The sequence below is a fragment of the Python bivittatus genome, unplaced genomic scaffold (assembly GCF_059951505.1).
Source record: "Python bivittatus isolate LINGU-HERP-01145 unplaced genomic scaffold, Pbiv_v1 ctg000700_np1212, whole genome shotgun sequence".
In the NCBI taxonomy this organism is placed as follows: Eukaryota; Metazoa; Chordata; class Lepidosauria; order Squamata; family Pythonidae; genus Python; species Python bivittatus.
This window is the reverse complement of record NW_028277098.1, coordinates 6708661-6730855: the sequence shown is the minus strand read 5'-3', so window position 1 is coordinate 6730855 and position 22195 is coordinate 6708661. Positions and strand designations below refer to the sequence as shown.

Below are 22195 nucleotides of genomic sequence, written 5' to 3'. Positions count from 1 at the left end.
TTGCCTACTTTTCCCGCCCCGCTGTCTAACTTGGCAGCTCTTGCTGAAGGGCCTCTTTGACAGCCAGGCTGGAGAGGATGTGGGCCCCTCCCGCCTTCCTTTCCTCGGCCAGCAGCGGGCAAAGGCTGCCGTAGGAAGGCTCCCGCTGCGCCAGGATCTTTTGTCTCTCTTTGAAGAGGGAGGAAGGGGCAGACAGAAACACCCCCACTCCTTCCTTCCTTCTGTCCCGCTGGCGGCGTCTCTGGGTGGCTCTCGGGTCGCCTTGTCAATCACCGCTGCCCAGAAGCCACAGGGTTGCCCCGCGCTCCCGCAGCCACCCATCAGATTGGAAAGCCATTATTTACTTTCTCGGCCATGCCGGTTTGCGCTCAGGCGGCTGCTCCTGCTGCCGCCGGGACTTCGCTGCCGCCTTTCGGCCGCTCATGGAGCGCTAGCGAGCGCGATGGCCGCGCCTCCCGCCTTCTCCGCCCGCCGGCTCCTCGTCCTGCCGTCGCTGCTTCTGCTCTTCGCCTGTGCCCTCCGCGCTAAGGTAAGGGGCCAGAGGCGGCGAATGTGGGGCGACCCTTGGCGGTGGCCGACTTTCAGCCGCCGCTGCACGTCGGGGGTTTTGTGCGCCCTCCCCGAAGGATTCCTGAAAAGCAGTTTTGCAATCTGCTCCCGCCGCGGCTTCTCCTAGCTGGGTTTGCTTGCTTGCTTGCAGGCAGAGGCATCCGGTCGTGGCCACCGCCGACTGTACCCAGATTTCGGAAAAGTAGAACCTCGGAATAGTGCCGTTCTTGAGTAAGGTCTCGTGGCTGTCCCAGGCACCGTCGCTAAACTCGGATGTGTCCCGAATCTTGGCCCACCCGTTACCTCTTTTCTAGGGCGCTTTCCCGCCCCCCTCCTTTAAGATTTTTGTGATCGGAGCTGAGCGAGGAGGAGAGAAATGGGTGAAACTTCGGCACTGGTTTAGACTCCCCTCCCCTCCCCTCCCCTCCCCTCCTCTCCTTAAACTTCCCAAGGCATCAGGAAAAGAGAATGCTTTAAAATTCAGGCTGGGATTTGTTTTGCTTCCAAAACCTCTTCTCTTTTCTTTTTGCCCCTTGCAGCTAGTTCATCTCCTCCTCAGCTCATGGCATTGCCACTAATGGCTTTAAAAGCGTCTCTGTCCCTAATACTTGAATTGGAACCCCATTAATGCAGGACAGAAATGGGCAGGCTTAGGTGGTCTGTGAATTTACAGGCTTGGATCACTCAAACCCTCCCTTGTATGAAAGTATAGAATTTGGTGGTTGTTTTTTAAAATTTATTTATTACTGAATCTTTAACCTTACCCTTGGGGTATTCTAACCCTCAAGGTGGCTTACAACAATAAACATAGGTATAAGCAAACAAAATTAATTCAGTTAAAATCAAAACCAAAATTAACTAAAGTAATTAAGAAGTAAAAGCTTGCCAAAGAGATATGTTTTAACCATTTTTCTAAATAGTGGGAGCGTAGGAGCCAAGCACATCTCCTTAGGAAGCACATTCCATAGTCTGGAGCTACTCAGCAGAAGACCCTTTCCCAAGTCCCTGATTGCCCGTCTTCTGGCAGCAGATTTCTGGCAGCAGGGGCATCTTCAAAAGGACCTCTTCTGCTTACATCAGGAGCTGGCCAGGTTCATGCTGGGAGAGGCAGTCCAACCAATAAGCCCTATCCCTAAATTTAGGATTCTGAAGATCAAAAAGGCACCTTAGGTTGTGCCAATAAGAACAGGTAACCAGTATAAATGTGTCCAGTACAGGCATCATATGATTCCAGTGCCATGTACTAGTCAATAGCTTGGCTATCACATTTTGCACCTTCTGGACATTTTTCAAGAGTAGCCCCACATAAAGTACATTGCATGTCAAGATGAGTTGTAACTATTCTGTCAAGTAGCTTAGGAAGGGTACACCAGTGGCCCATTAGATATAGTTGTGCAAATTTGTTCTTTACCACAGCTATTTTGTGCAAATCCAGTGACAGCGGTGGGTCAAGGAGCATTCTGAATCCTAGGGAAAACAAACTTTACTTTAACCCAGTCCAGTTTTCTCTTTGCTAGTAGCACTTCTGTCTTGTTTGGATGTAATTTCAGCTTGTTTTTCCTCATCCAGGCTATTATGAAACTTAAGCATTTTTCAAGGATGTTGATTGCTTCCTTGAAATTAAAAAGTAGGGGGCAGTAGAGCTGCCTGTCATCATCTTGATGATGGCATCCCATTCCAAAATTTCAAACGATCTCCCCCAACAATTTCATGTAAATCTTAAAAAGCATAGGATGCAAGATAGAACCACGCAGAACACCATAGGTCAACGACTTAGATGTTGAACAGGAGGCCCCAACATCACCTTTTGAATATGTGTTCATGAGGAACCAGAACCCCTGCAAACAGTATCCCCAAGGTCACCTCTGTCAACCCAAGCGGATATCATGGTCAATGGTTTGAAAGCTGCTGAGACTTCCAAGATAACTAGTAGAGTTGCATTCCTCCCGTCTAGTTTCTGGCATAGGTTATTGGAAGACAACCTAAGTAATCTCAATGTGCTATCCCAGCATCCAGTGGCCAGCAGGATATTTGCATCTGAACATTCCTATCCTGCTCCTGAATACAGTACCTTTCATGGAAAGGAGCATTTCACATGTGGAGATGATCAAGGTATTGTGGGAACAAATGTGCTGTGGCTGTTTCTGCTGCATCTAAACTTTCAGGACATGGGCCAGAGAAGTGGCTTATTGTGACTCCCACAACCTTCTGTGCCATTTTAAAGAGTCTTGAGATGCACTCCTCTCAGTGTGTTGCATACCATAAGGAAAAAAATTCTGTGGAAATGAGGGTGTGTCATGTGCAAGCCCAGTTTCATGCATGTTAACTGCTTTTTCTTTCATGAATCATGTTTACTACTGGCACTGTTCAAAATGCAGTCAGTTCTAACAACTTGGCTAAATATGTTAAAAGATTTTGCTCTCTGGAAAAAACTACATGTTGTTTATTTCAGAAGAATAGAGTTCCCCCCCTCCCTGTTTTCTTTCTTCTCCTTAGCTTCTAGATTGCTTAAGAAGAACTGCCAGCTCTTCCTTCTCCCATTTTAGGTGGGGAAGGATGGCTCATTCATTTAGTCTTTTGTGAGACGCGCAGAGACATACCTTCTGACCTGACCAACCTGAACCTCTAATTAGAGCCTTGTGCTCTTTAATAAAGCTTGTCTCCCCACAGTTGTAAAAACTTCTCCATCACATCCTTCTCCTTATTACAGAACACCCATTGAGAGGCCAGGCCATCAAGCACTACCTCCGCCATTGGATGAAGCAGGCAACTCCCCACTTCAATGCACTAGCTTCAGCTGCCCTAGATTTCATGGATCACTGAACACATTGTAGCCCTGTTTTCAGAAACCCCAGAGGAAACCCTCCTCCAGTCTTTCACTTTGAATAACACCGAGACACCTCTTTCTCTGTCCGGGGTGGGGAGCATTGTTGCTCCTTTCAAAATGCATCTTAGTCATTTTCCTATGCAAGAACCCCAAACTTCTAGTAGTTGGAAAGATGTTTAGTTCTCTGTGTTCAAAATGGATGCATGGTTTTTCATTAGTCAAGCTTTACTTTGCTCATCATCTTGCCCTCTTCAGATGCTCACACTGATATGTGAACATCAACTGTTCCGAAACTATAATGAAGCAGAGACAGCATGCAATGCTAATGACATCATCATCTCTCGTGGATAGCAATGGGATCAGGATGTCCTATGCTATTTCTCTGCACTGCTCCAGCAACTAGTAGCATACCAGGAGATACAGCAGCTCCTCTCCATCTTCCACTCCTCTCCCAAACTCACTGCTACTCCCTGGCAGATTCAGAACAGTGATTCATACAGATATACAGTAGACAATCTCTTTCATATGCTGGAATTCCTAGTTCATCTGTGTGTCCTGTGTGGATAGATAATTCTGTCAGAAACTGACTAGAAAGGCTCATATGAAGCCTACTAAGTTATTTCTTCCTCTACAGCATCCCAGTCAATTCTGTTCTCTCCACATTATTCACATATATCTCTAACCACCCAGGGTAATGCAGGAAAATGGTATTATGGCTGCAGGTGATACAAAAGGAATACAGGTAGTCCTTGCTTAACGACCGTAACTGGGACAGAAATTTCCATTGGTAAGCAATGTGGTCTAAAGTGTGATGTCATGTGACTGCGCTGCTTAGTGATGGCAGTCCCCAGTGACCGTCATTAAGCAATCACTGGAGGTCGTTAAGTGAGGACCTCATGTGACCATGACTTCCAACTTCCTGCCAGCTTCCCCATTGACTTTGCTTTTGGGAAGCTGGCATGGAAGGTTGCAAATCACGATCACATGACCATGGGACTTTGTGACGGTCAGAAATCCAGGCCAGTTGCTGAGCACCCGGATCGCCATCATGTAACCAGGGGGACACTGCAATGGCCGGAACTTCAAGGACCAGTCATCAGTACCACTCATTCAGCACCATTGTAAGTTTGAACAGTCACTGAACAAGTTCCATTAACCGAGGACCATCTGTACTCACAAGACTATCTGTTTCCACCTTCGGCTACCCTATACAACCAGGCAAAGTGATGGGCAAGGGTGCCAATGTGGCTCATGCTACCAGGGAGGAATTTTTGGGAGTGGAGGAAATCTCACTTAAAGCCCCATAGGCTGAATGGGTCACCCAATGGGACAGATTAGCCTTGTGAACTGGAGGTTCCTCATCCCTGTTCTCAGTGGTAGAGAGATGTGAGTCAAGATGTTTAAAATTGAAAAAAGCCAAAATAAAGGAATCTGAGTATGGGAGAAGAGTTTTAAAGTAAATCCTATGGGGGAAGGAGAAGAAAGCCCAGAAAATAAATATTGGTCCCAAGTATTGGGACTGGGAAGCATACTTGGGACTTGGAGGCACCCAAAAATGAGCAATACGGGAAAGAACAGATTGTTATAAGATGTAAGGTTTTCAGTGTCTCTAAACAAATGCACAGGGAACAAATAGGAGGAACTAGAAATCTTAATTCAGGAAGGTGAATATGACTTAGTAGGCATTACTGAAATTTGGTTGGATGACACCAAAAATGGAGTACAAAGAGTGAAGGCTATAATGTATACTTAAAGGAATTGGCTTGGCAGAAGGGGTGGGGAAGTGGAACTGTATATGAAGGGTGTACACACTTCTGTAAAGATCCAGAGATTTGAGCATAAAAGGGACACGTAGTAATAATAGAAGACTTCAACTACCCAAGCATCTTTTGGAAAACCAACTCAGCTAAGACTACAAAATCCAAATACTTTCTCTGTAGTCTTACTGTTTTATTCCCCAGAAGGTTAGGGGGATTGGTTCTCCTGGATCAGATCCTAACCGATAGGAAAGAAATGTTTTAAGATGTGAAAACAGTAGGAACCTTGGGATGAAGTAACCTATCAGAACCTGCATCACCCAACTGTTGTTGTTTTCCATTGTATTGCATTCGTTGGGAGTTGGATTGATTTGTTTCTGCCACTTGTAAATAAGGAGGGGGGGTGGCTGTTAATGGTTGTAAGGGGAGTTGGGAAGCAGCTTAACCATATATGGGCAATTTAGACTGGCTTGATTGCTGGCCAGGCAGCTGGGGCCCAAAGAACCAGGAAGAAGCTCGGGGAGGAAGGAGAGAGGTCAACAACAGGTGAAGAGGAGTCAGGAAGCCAGGCAATAAGGGGAGGGGGGATAAATAGAGGGAGGTTTACCCAAGGCGTTAGTTTTAGCAATGTTCTGTTTACAAGCTACATGTACCTCTTAATAAAGAAGTATTTATCTGACCCAAGCCTGGTTGTGTGAGAATGCTTCAGAACTGAGAGTTGGACATCGTGGACTTGACATAACCATAGCGTGTTGGGTTTCTAAATTTTTGTTTGTTTGTTTCAGTGCCTTTGGGTCAGATTTGACTCTTGGTGTTTTCCTGGACTAGTCCCTGCAGTTTTCTTGATAAGATGTTTCAGAATTGGTTTGCCATTGCTTTCTTTCTAGGGCTGAGAAAGAGTGACTGGCTCAAGGTCACCCAGCTGGCTTTGTGCCTAAGGCAGGGCTAAAACTCACACTCTCCTGGTTTCTAGTCTAGTGCCTTACCCACTACACCAAACTGGCTTTCTTCTAGTTATTACAGAAATAGGAACATAGTCATACATGCACACCTGAGTTTAAGAGAGCCAACTTCACACATTTATGAAAGTTCTAAGCAAGATCCCATGGACAGAAATCTTCAGATCAAAGAGAGTGCAGGAGGACTGGAAACTTCTAAAAAATAAGATACTGTAAGTGGTATATCACCACTTGCTTGTGGCTGGCAAAATATCAGCTTGAGAGAAGCCTGAGGAAATAATCAAACTACTCCTCTCAGGATAGCTTGGTTGTCTATATCATCCTGTCAAATGATAAGGAGGGTTCCTGCCATAAATATGTTCACTGGATCATGTGTTTATTGCTTCAGTATTGTGGCAGATGGTAGATGTGAAACAACCAGCTGAAAATGCCAGTAGAATATTATGGAGTTCCCAAAAAATAATTTCATCGCAAATTGGGTTAGAATGAGAAGCATAATGGGAGCTCCAGAAAAAGCCAATATTTTTTTTTAACATTGGATGATACATTGGGTTCATACTTTATTTATTTAAATCTGCAGATCATCCATATCTGTATATCCAACAGTCTACATCAGAAGAACCAAAGTTTTTGTACTCAAGATAGATTAGGGAATTAAACAAAACTTCTGCAAACTTATTTAAAGTAACCATACTTGCATATTTCCAATAAAAAGTGTCCTCTTAGAAAACTGGAGTAATCTGAAAGAGTACTGTCATAGAGCAAAGTATGGATCTAGGAATAGCAGTTAAGCTGTGAGGTTAGGAAAATGGAAATAATGGAAGTGATTCTGGAGTTCTTAAGGTAACCTTTCCCTGTTTGTGTCAGGACAGTAGTGAGGCAGCAGAAGAAGCTGGTACCTGGAACGAAGAGGTCACCAAATGGTGGGGAGAATGGAGCTCCTGGTCCACATGTTCCCGCACCTGTGGAGGAGGTGTAATGTCAAGGGAGAGGCACTGCTTATGGCAGCGGTAAGTAATTGATCAAGGCCACTTGACAGAAATGCAGGATCTTTTGTTGGATGTTACCATTGCAGTACATTTGGCATTTTAAAACAAAACATTGGGATGTGTCAGAGCAGTGTACTAAATCACTTTTTCTCCATGTGGCTCTGTTTCTCTAACTTCCTCTCCATTAGATAATTTCATTTCCATAATCCTCACGGTTTTCTTTTTCCCTTCCTGAGGTTCAGCAACTAATATCCTGAGCTGAGCCCTGGATTAAAGGGCAGGGGAGGTATAGTTTGCACAAGGATGATGATAGATTTCTTTCTGAGGAATCCCATACTCCCATCCTTAGCCCAGCTGCTCAGATTTCCATGTAGTTGACCTGCAGGGGCTATGCCAAGGCTTCAACCTGCACTCAAGAGTTGAATAACCTCCAGGGAGGCACCTCTTTTAACCTGCCATTCCAGGTCCCTGGATGCTAATGTGAACTGGCATAGAAGACTTTTCTCAACTATGCTTATCCACACTTCTCCTTCCTATTCTACATGAACATACTTCTGAGGGGAGGAAGACTTTCCTCTTTCCTTCTGTCAAAAGTGTGTGCATTCATGTGTGTCCTTTTATGTGGCATGGCTGCATAATTGAGGCCTGGATATGCTGAGGCTCTTCCTGTCTGGAAATAACCCTGATTCTCAATGTAGTTAGAAATAAGCTTTACTTTTGGCAAGGCATCCCAGGGCCTCCTTTTAAGAAACCAACCAGCAGGGACCAGGTGTGGCCTACAGTTTGTCTCTCCAACTTAAAAAAACACATTGTGCCTGGATGTTCATTCACACACATGTACACGTTCCAGAGTATAATCACATTATTATCTAAACTAAGGGAGAGAATCTGTGCTCCAGCCCCACTAAAGAAGAGCCATCTGTCTTCCTAACTGGTTGAAGGTCTACCATCCAGTCCTACAGGCTCGGCCAAGCAGCCTCCTCACTTTGAGATCAAAGCAGGGCAGGGAATTAAGCTTCCTTGACAAAGCTCCTGCTTGTTCTGAGATATAGAGTTTGATATTGTCATCCTCACTGCAATAAAATTAAGCTTGGACAGTGCTTAAACTCCAATCCTATACTTCGTTTCCTTGGAGTAAATTCTATTTACCCTGGGCTGGCTTTATTTCACTGTTAGCTCTGAAAACAATTGTGATGCTATTCAGCTTTGGAAATCTGGAATTGCTTCACAGTAATGCTGGAGTAGAGTATTAGTTAATGCTGAAGAAACTTCACTTAACCATTTGGAAATATTCTGAACATTTTTTCAGATGAAAATAGATTTTAGTGCAGAGTTCTTGTTCAGATTTAAGCTAAAGAAAAAAATTGCAGCATAGAGGAGATTGGCAAAAGTTATTATGGATGTAGTAATGGTATAACCTAAACAAATCCTTGGCAGATCTTTAAAAACTAGGCAGGTTGGACCTAAGTTAGCAAAACTGTGCAGTGCTTTTGATTGGAAGGAGCCATGTGATCTGGAGGGTGCATGGGCACTCACACTGCATTGTTCAGAAACACTTTAAAGCACGTCTTCACTTCCAGGATTGCAAAGGAGCTATAGAGGCCAGCTGTGTGAGCCCAGGAAAAGACACAGCTGCTTTAGGGCAATGTGTGTACCAATACACACTTCAAATTCTACTTTCCCCTTAAAATCTGAAGCTTTATACAACCATACCAAGTAGTATTTGGATGGAAGTCCGGGACTGTAGACTAGACTGGGAAATTGAAAAACCATCCCCAATGATGGGACTTGCAAACTACTACCATGTACAGTATATGAAGGTCCACTTGGGGGAGACTTTTCAAATGGTGTTTCATACTCTAAAGCAGAACCTCTCTGAAGTCATTTTCAGTCCATCTGCAAGAAGGCTTCTCTTTTTATTGCAGGCTACAAGTATCTCAGGGGACAAATAGTACTATGTGCCTGGGCCAGTCGAAGCGCTACCAATTATGCCAACAGCAGGTAAGCTAATCTTTCTTGAAAACATTAGATCTTCAAGAATGACTTTGATTCTTTGTGTGCTGCAGAGCCCAACTAGCAATTAAGCAAGTTTTACTTTATGGGGGCAAATGGGAAATTTGATGTGTTACTGGGATTGCCAGCTGTTGCTCAGGCACTATTTACATTTTATTGTTGCTAAACCTGCAGTATTTCCTAGCATTTCAAGATAAATAAAGGAAAAGATAATACAGTTCCTTCAAAAACTAATAGTTGGATATAATTCGTTTCTCTCATTCTCCATATTTCCTAAATCATTGCAAGGGCATATAGACTTCCTTAAATGTTCAAGAATTCAGTATTTTTTTCCATCTCATGCTTTTGTCCTTATTTTGAATAAGCAAGTGATTTAGCATAGACCATTTGCCTGGAGGGTCTGGTGTTTTTACTCCTACCTATATCTGTCAAATCTGCCTGGGGGAATCCTCCCCACAGATTTGTTATATTTTAAAAGGCAGACAATAACGTCTGATGTCAAAAGAGAGGGGTGAAATTAAGAAAAGACATTTTGCTGATTGAAATGGAGGTATCAGGTAGAAAGACAATCTACAGATGTAGCAGAAGGAAAGGGCAGAATCTCCAGGTGATGGTAGAATGGGATAACCTACTACAGGTCAGCAGTCTGAGTTAGCATTTTTAAAGTGCTTGCTTCTCCAATGAAAAGTTCTTATCAGAAGAACATTAGCCTGGGAAAGAGAATGATTCTAACATAACAATCCATTAGATTGGTCCGCCCCCCGGCAACTAATGGACCAGGATGGATTTCAGAGGGACCTGAGGGTCGTTCCTGTTGGTCTGCTGCACGGTCCATCCAAAGCCTTGGTTGCTGCTTGGGATAAGGCAGCTGAGGCTTTGGATTTGATTGCACCCATGTGACCTCTCCTCTCAGGGATCCCAGCACTCTCCATGGTTTATGGAAGAGCTGAGGGAGAGGAAGTGAGAGAAGAGATATCTAGAGGATTGCTGGTGCTCGACGAGGGACGAACATGGGTTAGAGCTGCTAGTGGCATTAGGGCGCCAAAGCGTCACTACTCCTCCACTCTTATTGCATCCACAGATAGCTGCCTCACGGCCCTGTTTTGGGTGACATGAGCTCTCCTGGGTAAGGATGACTTGGAGAATCTTCTGCAGAGGCACGCGGAGGAATTTTCCCAGCATCTGTCAGATAAAATTACTTGGATTCATTCTCAGTTGGACACTGGCTTTGTTGCAGGTCTGACGGAGATGCCTGAGGAGGAGTCTTGCCCTGTTACCTGGGAACGGTTTGAACCTGTTGGATTGAGGAAGTGGACAGGGTCCTTGGAGCTGTGAGCTCAGCCACCTGCTCTTTAGATCTGTGCCCCTCCTGGTTGGTTAAAGTGGCCCAGGGGGTGTCATGTGAGTGGGTTCTAGCGATAGTTAATGCTTCCTTTAGTGAGGGGGTTCCTTCGCCTCTTAAGAAGGCTTTGGTTCACCCCTCCTCAAAAAGACATCTCTGGACCCCCCTATACAGGACAATTTCTGTCCAGTATCTAACCTCCTTTTTGGGGGGAAGGTGATTGAGAAGGTGATTGCGCAGCAGCTTCAGAGAAGCTTGGATGAAGCGGATTACCTGGATCCCTTTCAGTTGGGATTCAGGCTTGGGTATGGGTAATTAAATCCCACTTAATATAACAAGTGAAAAGGAGGAAAGCAAAGAAAAGGACTAATGAAGGGACTCATGCCTGCTATTTATTTTCAGTTTCTTTGGTCATTAATGGTGCGAGTGGCCTCTGACCTAGTTTTGTCCTCAGCCTTTACATTTGTCTGAAAACTTCAAAATATTTATACAATTGAATTCTACCATTCAGATTGTTCGTATTTTATTTGGAAATTATCAGAAATAATTCCATGTCCATCTGGTATAAAGAGACAATAGAACAAATGCTAGGTTTATGTTTCTTTTCTCTCCAGTTTTGCCCTGCCAACACAGCCAGTTTCAAACAGCATCAGTGTGCCAGTTTCAATGCCAAGGCCTTTGGGAAACACTATTATCATTGGATGCCACTCTACCCAGGTTTGCCTTTGCTAAATTACTAAGTAGAAGCTATAGATCAAAAGACAAGGAGGTGAGAGGGTTTGCAGGACTTTGTGAAGACTGAAGACAGCAAATGTTTGTTCCCAGAAAACAAGAAAATATCCTTTGGCATTTTAAATACCACAATATATTTTAGCATGGGTTTTTACTAACTAAATCACACTGAGATGTAGCAAGCATTATATTTAGTGTGCAGACACATACATGGACACATGTACATATGCATAACATAGATATAGAGAAAAAATGTAAATGATGTAGGGAAAGGGCTACCTAATGCCATAAAAATAGGAAAAAGTTCATTTACAACAGCAGTTATAGCTGGCAACATTATTTTTTTTACCTCAACTTTTATAATTCAGTATACCAGACTTCCTCAATCAGGGGACTCTCCAGATGTCTGAATTTCAATTACTAAAATTCTCAGTCATGACCCTATGGTTAAGGGATTCCAGGAAGTAAAAGTCACAAATCTAGGAGACATCTGGGTTGGGGAAGACAGCAGTGTCATTGAGGATTCCCAAGCTAGGAAGATAATGTTATCAGGTAACTGCAGTTAAAGTTAATTTTCAAGTGGTCAAAGATAAATGACCTGATACTAGTTCTGGGCATTATAAAAACAAAAAAAGAGATAGAAACAGTATCTCCCACTCAAAAGAGAATTTCTTCTAGCTATTTACATACAGGAGACAAGAGAAAGAAACTCAAGAAACTTGAACACTGATTGTTATAAATAGAGCTTGCATTTAATACACAGCAGTCACTGGAATAATTCTTTCATAAGGGCTTCTTAGCTTTTTGCAATAACATCTGCTTAACGGAAATTGCTGGATTTTTGTGTGCCTATTTAACTGACTTCATTTCAGCCTGCTCAGAAGAAGCCTGACAACTGCTGCTATAAATGAAGTAGGGCTATGAAATTGAGTGCCATAATAAAACCATAGTCCTTAAGAGCACCAAGTTTCCTTGGAGTAGGAATGGGCAACCCTCTGGCCATTTGCCCCCACTCCAATCATTTTGTTACTGAAATTCAGTAGCAAGATGGCCAGTTTTCAGCAGCATGGGTTTTCTATGACCCGATCCCCATTAAGAGTGGAAATTAGGAGCAAGATGCATCTGGGAGGCAAACAATTACCATTTCAGCTTTAAGCCCCTCCCCCAAACAGTCTGAAATTGTATAGTTGGTCTTTGGCCATTTTACTGGCAAACTTTGCTGGCCTAATTTCAAACATATTTTAGGTTTTTTAGTAATATTGTTAAGTGTGGAAATAGTTGTTTGCTCCCAGTCCCACTCTTAAAATACCCCAAACAGTAAAAGGAATCTAAATAAAATTGATCCTCCCCATCCAGTGACATCACACATCAATGGAAAGTGTCCTGTGGCTTTCAACCATTTAAGGCAGCCATTTGCAAACTGTCTACTTCTGTTTTAGTCAGTTTTTAGTTTACATTGGAAGATAAATACAGTGTGTATGCCTCTACCCAGCAAGAGGTCTCAGGTGAGGTTTTTTCCCTAAATTAGATAGCAATGATTTTTAAAAATTATTTAATACTGAATTGGGAAATTTGTGACTCACTAGATATTGCTGAATAACAACTCCTAGCAGCCCCAATAAGAATAGGCAATGATGATGATTGCTAGGAGTTATTGTTCAGCAGTATCTGGAGGGTTCAAAATTTCCATTCTTTATTTAATTGATTTTAACATCTTCTATGTAAATCTCTTGACCCTGATTTATTGCATGCCCTCCCCGTTTGCTTTTCTCCTGTGTTTTTCTGTAGATGATTACACCAGCATCTCTAACAAGCCCTGTGATCTCCAGTGCACTTCAAGGAGTGGGGAGAGACAACTGATGGCACAAGCCCAGGATGGCACATCGTGCAAGGATAGGACTTTCCAAGGGGTCTGCATCAGTGGGAAGTGTGAGGTACAACTTTGGTCAAAGGAGCTGCTTTCTAGATTCATATATGATCCATGGGAATATTTTCACAGACACCACTGGCAGTAGGATGGCTCTTAGCATTGGGATGTGTGAGCTCAGCTTGCCAGATCCATTGACCAGCACTGGGACACAATAAGAATACACAGGGACAGTCTGCTGGATCAGACCAAAAGCCCTCCTATTTTAACATCCTTAAAACATCCAGAGGCCTTAGGGAAACCCACAAAGGCAATATAGTGTTCCCCAACTCACCAGTAGTTGGTGCTGAGATATAAGCTTTCAGAGCTTCCATTTCACATTTATGACATCTATTTTGCATTAATGTGTCTAATACTATATTTAAATTATATATGCTTTCCTTTGTGTGATGATGCTTTCATCCAGTCTATCCAATCACGGAATGTTATTGTGATCAGAGAGAATTTTTCCCATTCTGTGCATCATTTTATAGCTCCCTTTTGTGCCATTTTAAAAATCTCTAGATGAAGGAAGATGAAATTCTCAAGATCTATTTCCTGAGGTTTATGTGCAACTGAAGTGAGAGAAGAAAAGTTATGGAGTGTTATGTTGTGCTAAAACTGCACTCCAAAAGGTAATGGCGAGGATCTAAACTTTGAGCAAGGGAGATGGAGCAGAGAAAAGAAGCAAGGTTTAAAGAATAGATACAAGCAAATACAGCTGTACAGATCAGTTGAGGAAAAAAAATAAAGAGCTTGATCCAAAAGCTGAAGGGGTAAGATTTCAAACTGGCCTTTTTCTCTCAGCCAATAGGGTGCGATGGCAGCCTCTACTCTTCTCAGGTGATGGATCGGTGCCGGGTATGTGGAGGAGATGGAAGCACTTGCTACCGAGTCTCAGGCAGTTTCCGAAGGGGGATCTCACAGTTAGGTACACTTTGCTAACAGCATTGAGCTATTTCGTATTCTGCTTTTGTGACCCCCTTGCTTCTAGTTAGACAATTGAGGGGAAAATAGCATATCTTCCAAACCTGAGGCTAAAGCAAAGGGAAAAAAAAGAAAGAAAACCCTACAAGTATATAGCATTGCTTAGTACCAAAGACTTCTGGATGATATTGATCCCATCTGATGTTGTTATGGTGGAGTCTGGAGACTGAATTGGGCATCTTTTAAGAGCAAAACTGATGATGATATTCAGTAGAAATGCCGTAGTCACGTGATATGCAATATGCTTAAGAGAGAGTATATTGAAACAGAAAAGTTTTAAATGTATGACTAAAATATGAGTGAAACAAGCCTGTTTATTATAAAGATATACCTTTTCAGACTTGATGTCCTTCAGATACATTGGAATTATAACTTCCCAAAGGCCATGCTCTATAAGAATGCAGAGAATCTCATTGCCAGTACATCTGGAGATAGGTTGAAGAGATTAACTGTAAATCTCTGTTGAGTATAATGTATGGAGTGACCCAGACATTCTCAACATTCTCAGTGGGTTAGCCACTATGGCAAAACAGAAACTACGAAACTGCTTTGCAGTACAAGGTCAGTTTATCTGATTTCAGTTTTCTGATTTTTCTGTACGTTTCCCAGGATACGTGTTTATCACCAACATTCCTGCTGGTGCTACAGATATACTCATTATTGAACGAAGGAAGACAGAGAATATCCTGGGTAAGCAATCTGTATTAGACCTAAACTGATTAACCTATAGAAAATCTGGGCAAGCAGTGAAATGGAATTTTCTTCTAGTGCCAAGTTGCTGAACAGGTCAAAAAAGAGTGTGCTTAACGGACTTCTTATTTATTTATTGTTTGTTTGTTTGGTTGGTTGATGTATATAGTTGCCCATTGTATGCAACATAACCTTGGGCTGCTCACAAACAACAGTAAAACCAATAAAAGCAGTAAAAAATGTAAAAACCAACACAGAAACTCCCAGTGACCCCAACCACAACACATCTCCATACATCCATAAATAACATTTCTAAGCGTCAGCCTCACACTACCCCAGTGCTTCTGGAAAAAGCCAGGTCTTCAAGGCTTTTTGGAGGGCTAGGAGGGTAAGGGCCTGCTGGATCTCAGAGGGAAGTATGTCTTAAAGGGCATGGATGGCTACTGAGAAGGCTCACTGCCTAGGTTCTACTAGATGGCAACATTTAAGGGAAGGGATCTATGGGGTGTGCCCACCTATCAGAACGGGCAGATTACCTCAGGTAGAGGCGGTCTCACAAATAACCTGGCCCTGTGCCATTCTGGTCTTTAAAGGTGATAACCAGCACCTTGAATCACAGAAAGAAACTGGAAGTTAATGCAGCTCCTGCAGCAGCAGTATAACATAGGTCAGCTATGAGGTACCCAAAACTCCATGTATTCCAGATCTGTTGTAATTTCTGGATGTTCTTCAAGGACAGCCCCATGTAGAGCATGTTGCAGTAATCCTTATGTATGCATGTGTCTCCTAAAACAGCATTTCTCAATTTCAGCAATGTTAAGATGTATGGGCTTCAACTCTCAGAATTCCCCAGCTAGCATAAAGCCCACACATCTTAGTTGCTAGATTGAGAAACACTGTCCTAAAGGACTTTCAGACAGTAAGATGAATTGATCGATCCAAAGCACATAAATATAACTCTCCAAGCTTCAGAAGCATAAAAGAGGATATTAAAGCAATGCAATTATAGATTTTTTTAATAGAGAGGTTTTTCACTCCATAATTAAACTGCTTTTGAATGTGACTTAACTACCTTTTTATTCAAGATGGCATCTTTTTCAAACTCCTCTAGTCCATGTTAACATTTTACAATCCTGAAGTTAACCTGGACATGGGATATTTCTAGATTAATATTTTGGAATTTCTCAGGGGGGTGGGGTGGAGAAGTGTGTAACTAGGATACCATCAGGTGGTATGCCCAGTCCAAACTCCCAATGTGTGTAGCCCACATGGGACCCCTCCTGGAGATGTATCAAATATTAGGCAGATGTACTTCACCAAAGTTTAGCAATAACAGAGAGTAGTTCAGAAGTAACATACATTCCTTACATATAGATGCAATTTCCAGTATCCAGCATCAGGCAGTATTCCTGCTTGATACATCAGCAGTCTCTATATTTATTGGCATGGCTCCAACTTGTGCGACTGCAGAACTATGTAGGTCCTTGGCCTCTGTGCAGCAAAAGATACCTTTTCGTTCTTCTGAGGTGGTGATGGGGTATCTTTCCTTAGGGTAACACTGTGGCAGAACTTTCCATTTCAATCCTCTGCATGTGGAAGGAAGATTGTGGCATCTCTTTATTGACTTTGTTAAACCATAGGACCATTATGTCTCCTTCTGCTTTTACTTGGGGAGCTTGCTGGCAATGAGAACAATTGTAGGACCCTACATTGTGCAAATTATTGAGGGTGTTTTGCAATGTGGTCTTCCCTTGAAATGCACCTCGTAGCTAATTGCCTTTATGCCACTAATGGATACTTCTACATCCACCTACTCCAATCTCTGCAAGTCCACCTCTTCACGGCTGTTTATACCATGGGAAGGAAGTCAGGATATTAATCCCAATAGGCACCTTAAGGAAGAGTGTTCTTGAGATCAACGAATACGCTAAGAGTCAATGTGAGGCTACTAGAACGTGGCTACAAGCATCCAGATGACCACTAGGTAGCAACAAGGAGTTGCGGAAAACTCACTGTTTTTGCTGCCATCTAGTGGTTTTTGCAACTCAGATCTGTTAGCCTTAAGCCAGTGGGAATCCTTTTAGGTTGGACTGAGTCACTTGGCTTTCAGTTGTGTATATCTAAATTTATACTTGCACAATAGATATGTGCAATCATTCTCATTCCATCTCTGTTTTCTTGGTAGCACTAGCTGATGAATCGGGGCATTTCTTCTTCAATGGAAACTCTGCTATTGACAATCCACAGAACTTTAGAGTGGCTGGCACCGTGTTCAAATACCGCCGCCCTTCCAGTCTACATTCTGATGGTCTGGAATACATTATTGCACAGGGGCCTACCAACCAGTCTCTCAACGTCATGGTAAATAAGGGACAGTTCTGTCCAACTGCTTTCTTACTACATTTTGCGAGCATCCGGCAGTTAAATAGAACCAGATATCTAATCCAAAATTCAAGGTCATTAAACTTTTTGAAATTGAATTAACTTCAGACAGGCTGAAACTCTTTTAATCTAAAATCATATGGTTTTTGGACTAGGTCTTCACAACAGTTGCACAAAGTCTGAGGATATTTCAACAGATTTAATAAAGAATCAGTGCCTTGTCTCTAAATTAGCACCTGCAAAGATAATTTTTTCTGGGTTTCAGCCTCTCTGAACCTTAGCATATTTATCTCCTCCAGGCTTATTTCAGTCTATGAGGGCTGAAAAGACAAAGGGTAAGAGCCAGGGGGTAGGAGGAGAGAAAGCAAGGGAAAGTAATGGACAGAGAGTAAAACTGGGTTTTTTGATTGATTATATGCCATCAATTTGTTTTTGACTCCTAGTGACCACATAGATAGATCTTCTCCATGATGATCTATCCCTAACCTGTTCTTTCTGGTCTCCCAACGGTGCACTCATCACCACTGTAACTGAGTCCATCCACCTTGCTGCTAGTCATCGTCTTCTCTTTCCTTCTACCTTTCCCAGCATTACAGCCTTTTCCAGAGAATTGGGTCTTTGCATAATGTATCTGAAGTAGGATAATTTGAGCCTGGTTATTTGTTCCCCTTAAGGGTTTATCGTTGGCTTCAGTTGCTTTTTCAGAAAGTCCACTACTGCCTCCTTCTTCTGTGTAATCCCTCTCTTCCATCTGAAATGACGTATATGAGAATCTACATATTTGCTTTGTATTTTTCAAGAACAGTTTGTTCCATCCCATTTCTGTCACAACTTGCAATTCTTTTTAGTTCCAACAAAAATGCATACATAACTGGAGACAAAAATGTGTTGGGCAGCACAATTAAATACTTCTCAGGTACATTCAGGATAATTTCTTCATCTGTTTTAAACTGTGTGTACTAATTTTCTTACACTTAGTTTTTTCAACCAGCAATAAGTAGCAGGCATGTTTAAAGGGTCAACCCCTGTCTTTTTCATGATTTCAAATTTGTCACGACACAACCTTTCTTATATTTCAAACAAGCCATCTTTACTGTCATAAGTGCTTTATGGGTTTACAGGGATTGAATCCACAGCCAGCACACTGTACCTCTTGATTTTTCCCCCTTCTTTTTATTAGCAAAAACAAGACAAGCTTTTAGTTTCATTTTCAGAGAACAATTCAGGAAGTATTTCATTACAGCAGCTAAGAAAGCTAGATTCATTTGCCCACTCTCTTGCCTCACTACAATCTTTTTATAAAGTGTGTAAAGTAATAATACGAATGCTTTTTTTATGTGCATCTGCCAAGCATTTTAAAGTTAACGACTTTCTCTATTGGATACATGTTCAGCCTACAGGGTTAACTAAATAGTACTGTGATTTCTAGGTTCCTACCTAGAATTAAATAAAGGGGATAATTATGCTGGCTGGCTGGCATTCTGTCTCAGGCTGGCAAGACCTGTTCCATTTCTCTCTTCAGCCTCCCATGGAAGCCATCTGTATTGAGGAGAAATGTTCCTTTGGCACCTCCTCTTCTCTGTGACCCTTGGGCCAGTGAAACCAATATGTCTTCAGCAGTTCAAAACTGCTAGTCCATCTCAGGATCAACAGCCATCTTTTTTTTTCCTCCCAGAAATTTCTCTTTAGCTCTCTAAATACAACAGTTCCCCCCCTCCCCACTTTTCCTAGGGGAGAATTTTCATATTTGTGAGAAAGCATGCTCTTTCCTCTATTCTCAGCTTCCACTATAGTTCACAAAAAAATCCAGTGACAGGAATTTGCAACCTCCTCAGTTTCCAGCTTCTACTAATATTGCAAGCTCACAAGATAGGATGGCAAAGAGTCTTAGGCTGTGACATATTGTCACAGTTTGGATCAGGAGTAGGCAATTTTAATTTGATGGGCACATTCGGAATTTTGAGCATGGGTTCTAAGGATGTATAAGCACTTCTAACTATACAGAGAAGGTGAGGGGACCACATACTTCATGTTCATCTCAATCAAAAGTAATTCCAGGACAACCTATCTAAGAGTAAAATTGTAATAATCACCCAATCATAGAAGCAGATGGAGAAGCAAGACTTAGAGAAAACCTTTAGAGAGAATCATACTGTTTTTAGATAGAAAACACAAAAGACCATGAAGGAAGTGTCTATATCTTGCCAAGGTTTGAAATTCACCTCATTATATCCAAAAAGAACTTGGTGACTATAGAACCTCCTCTCTCAGGTATCATTGTAGGGAATTTAAGAGGGTGGTCATCTGGTTTGGAAACAGGAAGTGGCATGGTTGCTCATTCTTGAATTTGTTCCTGATTCCTTCTCCCATGGGGATTCTTAGGAAAGCAAAGTTTGGGAGGACAAATGGAGATGAGGAAAATGTTATCTTCAAAGAGGTACTCTGGGAATTCCCTCTTAGATCTGAAATCTAGTAGATTTGGGGGCTATGAAACCTGAGTAGATGTGCAAAATGTTTCAAGCTTGAAATACCTCTGGTTATTTAAACCTTATCTTACCAGAAATGCTGTTCCAATCCTTGCGGAAATGTTCCAGTCTCCCAACATTTTAAATGAAAATTTGGACTTCCAAACATTTTGCACACCATTACATCTGATTACTGTATACAATTGCTATGGGAAGAGTCTTTCTCAGAGCTGTTTGGACTGCAGTAGAATCTTGCACAATTTAAAAGTGAGAGTTCACTGGATTAAGCTTAGTTATTTTCTTCTCTTTGTTAAAAGTACTACAATTTCAATGGAAAAATGCCACATGTAACATATGACTACACAGTGCCCAGAGGACTGTCACCAGCTGTTCAGACAGTTCCGCCAGCCATCAAGATGCCTCTCTATCTTCACTTACCACAGCCTAGCCAAAATTACCAAGATGCAGTTTCATCCATTTCCCAAGATTTCAATGCTACTTGGATCTCTGTTGCACCAGATGACACGAGAGAAGAACGTGGGGGTATGACCTTCAATAGCCAGAACTTCTTCCCAAGTAACTCCACTGCCCAAGGTAAAGAATGGGGCTGGAAACATGGGGCAAAGGAGGAAAGTCTCAGTTTTCAGTTCCAACAATTTTATCATACAAGTGGAACAAGTGAAGATGAAGAAGTGACAGCTGACAAAGAAGCAGATCTGGGTCAGTATTCTTTCATGCTTATTTGATCAATCATCTACAACTTTGGTGGGGAGTGGTTGGTGAGAGATGTTTCAAGTGCTCCACAGAGACAACTCACAGTGTTTGCTTACACTGGACATGTTCTTAATTATGCAATCCTTTATTCTTTTCCATATTCAGGTTTTTTATTTGGAGATGGAAAACTGAGGGGTGGGGTTCTTTTTGACAGTGAAAAATGGGACTGGCAGAGAAATAAACGTGCTTATGTGGAATGCTGTGCTAATTTTGTAAAATTGAATGACATTTTGAAAAATTAATACTGAAATTTAGTTCTCAGCATGACTTCATTGCAGTGTCTTTTGATCTAAATCAATGTAAACATATATATTCAGTATATATTGAATATTGTTCTAAATCAATATTCACTATAGTTTTTTATTGATTTAGTCTCTTGATCTAAATCAGTGTAAACATTGATACACACACACACGTAGACTGCAATTTATAATAATTGTAAAAATACCCAAATCCTGAACATTAACATTTCATAATATTTAAATTAAAATTCAGATAGCAAAAGTCACATGCTTTCAATTGTCAAATCTAAGATATAAGGGCTATACATGCTTTGAAAATGATTTAGAAGAAGTGCTTTGGACCTTGTGGAAGTACAGTATATCTCTGCTCTTCATTAAAACAGTATCTTTTTGCAGATTTCCACATGTGCCTGGAAAAAAAAGATGCAGCTGATTTATTGAATAACAGAGGTGCTATGCTTGCCTAAGGTTCAATGTGCTTTATTTTCAAAGAGAGCAACACATAACAAGTTGTACATTTAAATTGCACATTGCAAATTAAATTTCAAATATGAGGCAGATTATCTCTGGAACTTTTCTGTTAGTATGTTTGGTAGCTTGAAATGAAAGTTGGCAATTTTTCTGTGCAGTCATGAAAGATAGGAAAGAAAGATTATAATGCCTAAAATTTGTAACAGATACAGAAACTAGATTATTCATGGTCCAGTGAGGGTGATTCCAAGTGTTTGGGGGGACAACATGCTTTTAATGGTAGAAAGTAAACTATGAAATAATTTTCTGGGCCTCTGGGTTCATTTTCATGCATTTCCCTTAAGCCCTCAGACTCAATAAGATTATGATCAGCACAGCCATGCCCCGTGGTGCAGCACGATTTGAACTCCATGAAGCCAATAGGATTAGTCCATCTCGACTCCATCTCTTCAGGTCATTGTGTCTCCAGAATCCACAAAATGCTGCTTTTTGTAGGGCATTGCATTACATGGCAGCCAAACTTGGGAGAAAGAATTCAACAGTAGGGTTGTGGGGTCGTGCAACAATCAAATGGCCAGAAAGACTGCACAAGCAACCTGCAGAAAAGAACTTCCCAGACAAAGTGAATCTTGACCCTTTTGCAGTGAATGAAGCAACAAACGACACTTTCATGGCAACTTCTTCCAACCCCAGTTCCAGCTCCAGGATTCCAACTAGCTTTGAGAACAAGCAGCTGTCAGAGCCTCTTCAAGCTCCTGGTGCTGAAAGGTGGGAAAGAAAAGTGGATTCGGAAGAAAAGGGCCGAATGTTCTCAGGAAAACAAGTGATGTAATGTAAAAGGAGAGTATTTAGGAGGAACCTTAGCTATGGAGCAAGCTTGGCTTCCTCTCAAATTCTTCATTTGGAGGAGAGCAAACTGAATTCAATCTTGCCTCAGCCCCAAGATTAAGATGCACTACTTGTTTAGATTAGCCAGGAAAAAAACCCTCTCATCTGCCTTCATTATTGTTTTCCCAGCAAATCTAAGATGACAGCCCCATTTTAAAAATAAATTATTTTGGGGAAAACCTAGACATTATTTCAACTAAATACAGTATTAAAAAAATTAAC

At 41.8% G+C, this 22195-nt stretch overlaps 1 protein-coding gene across 2 annotated transcripts in view; it reads left to right on the top strand.

Annotated features, from left to right (window-relative positions):
* The window catches only part of LOC103062965 (ADAMTS-like protein 2), a 35918-nt gene continuing 13723 nt past the window's right edge, over positions 1 to 22195 (top strand). The window contains exons 1-10 of one of the 2 annotated variants that reach the window (XM_088153200.1): positions 1 to 529; positions 6960 to 7102; positions 9007 to 9082; positions 11051 to 11153; positions 12957 to 13102; positions 13882 to 14005; positions 14671 to 14751; positions 16937 to 17112; positions 19916 to 20318; positions 21430 to 21853. In XM_088153200.1, the coding sequence (XP_088009326.1) occupies positions 443 to 529; positions 6960 to 7102; positions 9007 to 9082; positions 11051 to 11153; positions 12957 to 13102; positions 13882 to 14005; positions 14671 to 14751; positions 16937 to 17112; positions 19916 to 20318; positions 21430 to 21853 (1763 nt within the window). In that variant the 5' untranslated portion in view covers positions 1 to 442. Of the gene's footprint in view, positions 530 to 6959; positions 7103 to 9006; positions 9083 to 10352; positions 10496 to 11050; positions 11154 to 12956; positions 13103 to 13881; positions 14006 to 14670; positions 14752 to 16936; positions 17113 to 19915; positions 20319 to 21429; positions 21854 to 22195 lie in introns of those variants that run through there. The other variant, XM_088153201.1, reaches the window with a different exon arrangement.